At 44.6% G+C, this 7158-nt stretch overlaps 1 protein-coding gene across 3 annotated transcripts in view; it reads left to right on the plus strand.

Annotated features, from left to right (window-relative positions):
- Positions 1 to 4431, plus strand: part of slc39a7 (solute carrier family 39 member 7) — a 12722-nt gene extending 8291 nt beyond the window's left edge. For 2 of the 3 annotated variants that reach the window (XM_061059521.1, XM_061059523.1), the window contains 4 exons: positions 1407 to 1541; positions 1626 to 1697; positions 2550 to 2746; positions 2819 to 4431. In XM_061059521.1, coding sequence (XP_060915504.1) covers positions 1407 to 1541; positions 1626 to 1697; positions 2550 to 2746; positions 2819 to 3073 — 659 coding nt within the window. In that variant the 3' untranslated portion in view covers positions 3074 to 4431. Of the gene's footprint in view, positions 1 to 1406; positions 1542 to 1624; positions 1698 to 2549; positions 2747 to 2818 lie in introns of all 3 variants that reach the window. The other variant, XM_061059522.1, reaches the window with a different exon arrangement.
- Positions 4432 to 7158: the final 2727 nt, after the last annotated feature.

The raw sequence follows: 7158 nt of genomic DNA on the forward strand, positions 1-7158 counted from the left end.
TTTCTCTGAGAGTTGGATCTTCTTTGGAAGGTCATTATTTTGGTTCATATTGACAGTAAGTGCCCATGTTTGGCTGAACTTGTGGAGGATGTCCAGGCTCTGCTGTAAACCCTCTGGGGAGGGAGACAGGAGAACCAGGTCATCAGCAAACATCAGACATTTGACCTCTGTGTCCTGCAGGGTCACAGCAGGAGCTGTGGACTTCTGCACTTCTTCTGTGAATGTGTTAATATTAGGGCTGGGCACGTTAACGCGTTATTTTCACCCATTAATTAATTATCGCCGACAATTATTTTATCTCGCATTAACGCAGTTTTTATTATTTATTTTCTTATTGTAAAAGTCTGTTGCTCACTGGCTTTTATTTTGTAAAATTCCATCGTGAGCGAGCCTCGTATGTTGCTTACTGCTGCGTGTCTGCTGCGGCGCTCACAGGAAACAGTGTTGCCAACTTGGCAACTTTCTCGCTAAATCTGGCGACTTTCCAAACCCCCTTGGCGACTTTTTTTGTCAACAGCTACTAGCGACAAATCTAGCGACTTTTTCTGGTGTTATTGGAGACTTTTTTGGTGTAAGAAACTGACGTGAAAGCACGTATTGCTCTGCAGTTACTCAACGAGCAGCGGGTGCTGCCGTAAGCCCCTCCCCCTTCCAAAAGCTCTCACAGGCTGTCAGTGTAGCCTCGCGCAGCAGACCCAGCTGCAGTCAGAGAGGAGACCCACACCACTCTGCGTCCAGACTGCAACGAACAATGCGATTAATCGTGATTAATCACAGGAACTCGTGCGATTAACGCGATTAAAACTTTTAATCGTTTCCCAGCCCTAGTAAATATATATGTTGAGGGTTGGGCTCATGTTGCAGCCCTGTTTCACCCCACGGTACTGCCTCAAATAATTTGTTCTTTTGTTTCCAGTTTTAATTGCACATGTGTTATTTACATACATGGTTTTAATTAAATCATAGGTTTTCCCCCCTATGCCACTTTCTAGTAATTTGTAAAAGAGTCCTTCATGCCAAATGGAGTCAAAGGCCTTCCTGAAGTCTACAAAACAAGGATACATTTTCTTTTTCTTTTGGTGTACATGGTGGTTAATGAGAGTGCTGAGGGTGAAGATATGATCTGATGTACGATGGTGAGGCAGGAATCCAATCTGACTTTTATGCAGGACGTTGTGTTCTTTTAAGAAGTCAACGATCCGGGAGTTTATGATGCTGCAGAGCACTCTGCCCAAACAGCTGGTCACACATATCCCTCTGTAGTTCTGAGGGTCACTTTTGTCACCAGTTTTAAATATCGGTGTAATAAGACCTTGACTCCAACTCTCGGGGAAATATCCCACACTCAGAATTAAATTGAATAATTTGAGAATAGCCAATTCTCTCTCTCTCTCTCTCTCTCTCAGGAGCCGCTCACGCCCACATGATGTCCGTGGGTCTGTGGGTGCTCGGTGGGCTCATCGCCTTCCTGGTGGTGGAGAAGTTTGTGCGTCTGCTGAAGGGAGGACACTCGCACGGACACTCGCACGGACACTCGCACGGTACGCTGTGTGTAACATCCCGTCTGTATTCTGTGTCTCCTGTGCTCACCAAATAATCATTAAACTTCTTGAACTTGACCTCAGACGCCCCCAAGGCGAAGGACAGCGACGGAGAGGAAGAGAAGAAGAAAGAGGAGGGAGAAGAGCAGAGCACAGGTGAGCAGCCCCCTGTCCTCGTGTGATCTCTGATGACACAGTCGAGCAGTTATATTAAACGAGCAGTTTAAGGAAATCAGTTATAAATACATAACCAAGATATTCTGGGATTCCCCGCTCATCACATTGTTGGATAACATTCAGAGACTGCGTGTGATCAGAGGCCTCAGGGCAGGAAAGTCATCGACCACAAGTCCCAGATCAGGGTTTGGTTTTTGGCGTGATACCAGGTCATGTTATTCTTTTGTTGGACTCCCTCATTTGCATGTTGGGTCTCAGTTTGTTGATGATCTTCACTTCAGTCGCTCACGTCAGTGCAGGAATGTTCTGCAGGAAGTCTGTGTGACTCAGCAACAGTTATTCCTTTAAGAGAGCAGGGATCCTCCGTAGACCTGAAGCCCGTCCTGCAGCCCGTCCCGTCCTGCAGAATCCAGCAGGGTCCGGGTTAAACCCAGAGTCCTGACACGTACAAGAACATCTGAACACATCACTCCTTTGGCTCCTCAGTACAACACAGAATCCTTTTATTAGTCCATAAAGCTCTCATGTTTCAGCTCCTGAGGACACAGACCTCAACCCGACCCGGACCCTCAGGTCATCAGGTGGAGGTCTTTTAGCTGAATTAGATCAAAGTCCAGGGGGGGGGGGGCGTTAGCTACTGTGGTCCTCCTCTCTGGGACTTCCTGCTTGTGGTCCATGACAGAGACACTTTTAATTAAGTGTTGGCTGTTTTGATCTAACCTTCACGGCCCCCCTATTCCCTAAATCGTTCCTCCGTTTGGTCGTCTAAACGTTGGGGGGTCCCTCTTGGACTCGAGTGTGTTTAAACCTTCTGATCTTCTTTATTCTCAGACATCAAGGTGTCGGGGTACCTGAACCTGGCGGCCGACTTCACACATAATTTCACAGACGGCTTGGCAATCGGGGCGTCGTTCCTGGTCGGTCCAGCGGTCGGCGGCATCACCACCCTGACCATCCTGCTGCACGAGGTCCCGCACGAGATCGGAGACTTTGCTATCCTCGTCCAGTCCGGCTGCACCAAAAAGAAGGTCAGAACTCGTCCCGCTGTGATGTACTCCTGGATTCTGCCCGTGTTTTAACCTTTTCCTCTTTCCCATCAGGCCATGTGTCTGCAGCTGCTCACCGCCCTGGGAGCTCTGGCCGGCACAGCCTGCTCCCTATTGGCCGAGGGCGTCGGCGCCGCGGCGACCGCCTGGATCCTGCCATTCACAGCCGGCGGGTTCGTGTACATCGCCACGGTGACCGTCCTCCCAGAACTGTTAGCAGGCCGCTCCAGTTTCGGCCAGTCTCTGATGGAGATCCTGGCGCTGCTGTTCGGCGTCGGCATGATGGTGCTGATCGCCGAGTACGAGTGAGACGCAGCCGAGCCGACAGAGACTCCTTTACAGAGTCGGGACAGACGGACCGGAGAAGGTTAGAGGTCAAAAAACGGTTGGAAAAATGGCGGTTTGACATCGGCTGGATTCTTATTTGTCGAGACGTGTTCGCTTGTTTTTTTTTATTGATTGTGTTTCGGGACCAACTCCGCCGACGGACGACCTACGGAGGATTTTTGTTGTTTTGTGTCTTTTTTTTTTTTTTTTTTTTAAATCGCTCACATCCCTCAAACGTGTTTCTGTTCCAGAGAAACGAAGAAGAAACAACCTGTGGGTCATGTTCAGTGAGCGCCCCCCCGTTACGACAGAACACTCTCTGCGTTCACTACATGGAGCGTTCAGCCGCTCCCCCCCCCCCCCCTTAAAATGGGTACTGCAGTCTAAATTCTAAACATTGTAGAGAGCTGTCTCCCCCCCCCCCCCTCCTCTCTAGAGTCCATGCTCACACAGGTCACCATGTGGTGGACTCTGAAGCTTCAGTGTTTATCCAGCTCTGCATGGGTCTGTAAACCTTTCTGTGTTCTAACCTCTCTCCATTTTTCAAAAGCATCTCCAATATTGATCCTAGTTTGAGCACGTTTCTGCTCGTGGAGCTTATTAGAAACATGCAGAGGCTTTTTAGGTCGGGTACAATCACTTCTATCTGAACCACTTCTCTTGCCCGCTTCTATCGCTGCAACACCTGTTGACCTGATAACTGCTCTCATATCTGGTAAACTGAGGGGCGTCCAAAACGGCCGTGTGGGGGGGTCTTAAGAGCGCCTACCTTCTCTGGTCCAAACAAATCCAGATCATTCAGGAGCAGAATCTAAAGTTAGAAGGAGGACATACTGGCTGCTGCATTGTTGTCAGAGAAGCCAGCACTTCAACATGTTTCCTTAATGATCAGATAGTAAGATACCTTTATCATCTCACTCTCTACACAGCTCACTGATGAATTTAAATGTGATAAAAAAACTGACGTCTGTAATAAAAGTTCTTTAAATGGTGAATTTAAACTGTTGTTACTGAACCTGGCCACACGAGGGAGCCAGTCTGTTCTGAACCTTCCTGTGAAATGCACCAACGCTGCAGAAGTCGCCGCCGCCTGCTTCCTGTCATGTCGACTGATGTCACGCCCTGTCATTACTCATCAGGATGGATCGTGCTGCTGATGCTGCAGTGAAGAGGAATGTGATAATTACTTTAAGAGAAACTTTAAAATCATTCAAAACCCATTTCCTGTAAATCTGGGGTGAGGGGGGGTGATGTGGTTTTCAAAGTGGCAGGGTCGCTGAGACTTGGATGGAAGAGCCGAGATGGGGGAGGGACAAAAAATAAAATCAACTTGTAACATCTTAACGTGTCTTTATGTTATTGATCAATTTATATCAGAATCTGTTTCTGTGTCAATCTTTCCTTTAAAAAAAAATAAAAAATAAGTACAGCGGTCAAACGACCACATATTTTTTTCAACTTAGTTTTTATTCATTTTTCTCAACAACAGTACAATATGAAAAATATTTATTTTTTTCTCCTTTTTCCAGCTGTATAGTTATATTCGGATATTAAGCCAGCAGAAATAGATTACAAAAGTAAGATACAAATCATTTGGTAAATGTCCCAAACTTTCTGGATCCATGTATTGTAAGTGGGAGGGTCTGGTTTCAACCAGCGTATGGTGATGCACTTCAGGGCCGCTGTGAATAAGATATTAAACAAGTATTTTTGGCCCTGCCATTCAGGCCAACAGGCGTCACTCCAAGTATCGCCACCAGGGGGTCTTGTGGAATGTCTTTTTGGAAGACCTCTTTCAGTGCATCAAATACTTCTCTCCAGAACAAGCTTAGTTTCGTACATGACCAGAAAATGTGGGTATGATTAGCCACATGGGTTCCACAATTCCTCCAACAGGAGCTGGGATGTGCCTGGCACATTTTGGATGTTATTTCTGGAGTTCTAAAAAATCTCAGTCACAATTTTCCATTTAAACTCCCTCCACGTGTTTGAGTTTGTAACCAAGTGTGCTTCTGTACAAACCTCTTCCCAGTTGTCTTGCGATATCACCGTGTTTGTTTCCGCCTCCTGCTTCACCCTCAGTGAGTTGTCTGTATTCATAGATAAAAATATATTATACAATTTGCCAATGATTTTCTTATGACCCTTCCCTTTTTGTATAAGCATTAGGAAATCTTCTATGGGGGTGGGTTTTATAAGTTTGTCCCACTCCTTTTGTATCTTCAAGAAGGTTCTTAGCTGTAGATAACAAAAGAAGTCTGTCCTAGGGAGATCAAATTCATTTGTCAGCTGTTCAAATGTTTTAAGAACATTTCCTCCAAACAGCCGATGCAGATAGCACAACCCATTATCTGACCATCTTCTGAACCCAGTATCCAGGTTGTTAGGTGTAAAAGACTCCATTAGACCAATGTTTGTTAATGATGAGATAATCTTTTTATTCTATTCCAGATTTTGAGAGTGGTCTTAGTCCAGTCTGATAATGCTTTTGTGGGTGTATTTAAAAAAGGCAGGAACTGCAGAGGCACTGGGCACATATTTTTCTCAATATTAAGCCAGCGTGTTATTGTGCTATTCTGCATCCACACTGTCAAGGGCCTCAATTGCGAAGCCCAAAAATAGTATTTGAGGTTTGGAAGTTTTAGACCCCCGTCTGGCTTAGATAGCTGTAAGGTTTTCAGCCTTATTCTAGGACGCTTACCTTGCCAGACAAATTTTGAAATCATTTTATCCAAGTGGTCAAATGAGGCTTTTGGAATTTCTACAGGTAGCATCTGAAATAAGTACAGCAGTCTGGGCAGAACATTCATACGAATACTTTCAAAACGACCGAAAAGGTTCAGAGGGAGCATAGACCATCGTTTTAAGTCACTATGTATACATTGAATTAACTTACCATAATTAGATTCAAATAAATCCTGTAAGGCTGGGGGGATGTATATACCGAGGTATTTAATGCCCTTTTCAGGCCATTTAAATCCACTTTGATGTTTCACACTTTGTGGGATTCTGCTGTTTATGTCCATAGCCTCAGTTTTATCCACATTGACTTTATAACCGGAATAATACCCAAATTTAGAGATAAGCTCCTTTAAATTAGGTATTGTTAGTGCAGGCTCTGTCAAATATAATAATACGTCATCCGCATAGAGTGACAATTTGTGCTCCTCTCCATCTATTACGATTCCTTTTATATTATCATCATCTCTAATTAACTGGGCCAATGGCTCTATACACAAACAGCAAGGGTGATAAGGAGCAGCCTTGTCTGCAATCACGTTCCAAAGTAAACCTTCCCGATCTGTAACCATTCACTTTCACAGCAGCCTGTGGAGATGAGTAAAGTGTTTGTATCCAGTTTATAAAGTTAGGACTGAATCTGAATCGTTTTAATGTTCGAAATAAGTATTGCCATGACACGCGGTCAAAAGCCTTTTGGGCATCTAGGGAGAAAATAAACGAATCTGATTTCATATTCTTTTGATGAGATATTATATTTAACAGCCGCCGCAAGTTATCTCCGTAGTACCTTCCAGTTATGAACCCGGTTTAATCAGGGTGGATAATTTCGGTGATTATCTGATTAACTCGCTGAGCCAGGATTGCAGTTAAGATGCGCAGATCACAATTAAGCAGGGATATAGGTCTGTAGGACTGGCATTCGGTGGGATCTTTACCCTCCTTATGTATTACCACAATAGTAGCCTCTGTCCAGGATGGTGCCATAGTTTTTGTCTGTAATGCATGGTGATATGCTTTCAACAACAGGGGGGATAATATATCTTTAAATGTTTTGTAAAACTCATTAATATAGCCGTCTGGAGCTGGACTTTTGTTGTTTTTAAGTGTTGAGATAACCTGCTTAATCTCGCATTCCTTAATCGGCTCGTCCAGTTTCTTGGCTGTTGATTCTGACAGTTCACCTAATTTTATGCGATTAAGAAATTCATCCAGTTTTTCATTGTCAGATCAGGCGTCTGCATTCTTATATAAGGACTTGTAAAACTCTGCAAAGGATTCTGCTATTTTATCTGGTTTTGTAACCATGTGTGGTAGAACTGAGCCTG

Source organism: Labrus mixtus, chromosome 16 (genome assembly GCF_963584025.1).
Source record: "Labrus mixtus chromosome 16, fLabMix1.1, whole genome shotgun sequence".
Lineage (NCBI taxonomy): Eukaryota > Metazoa > Chordata > Actinopteri > Labriformes > Labridae > Labrus > Labrus mixtus.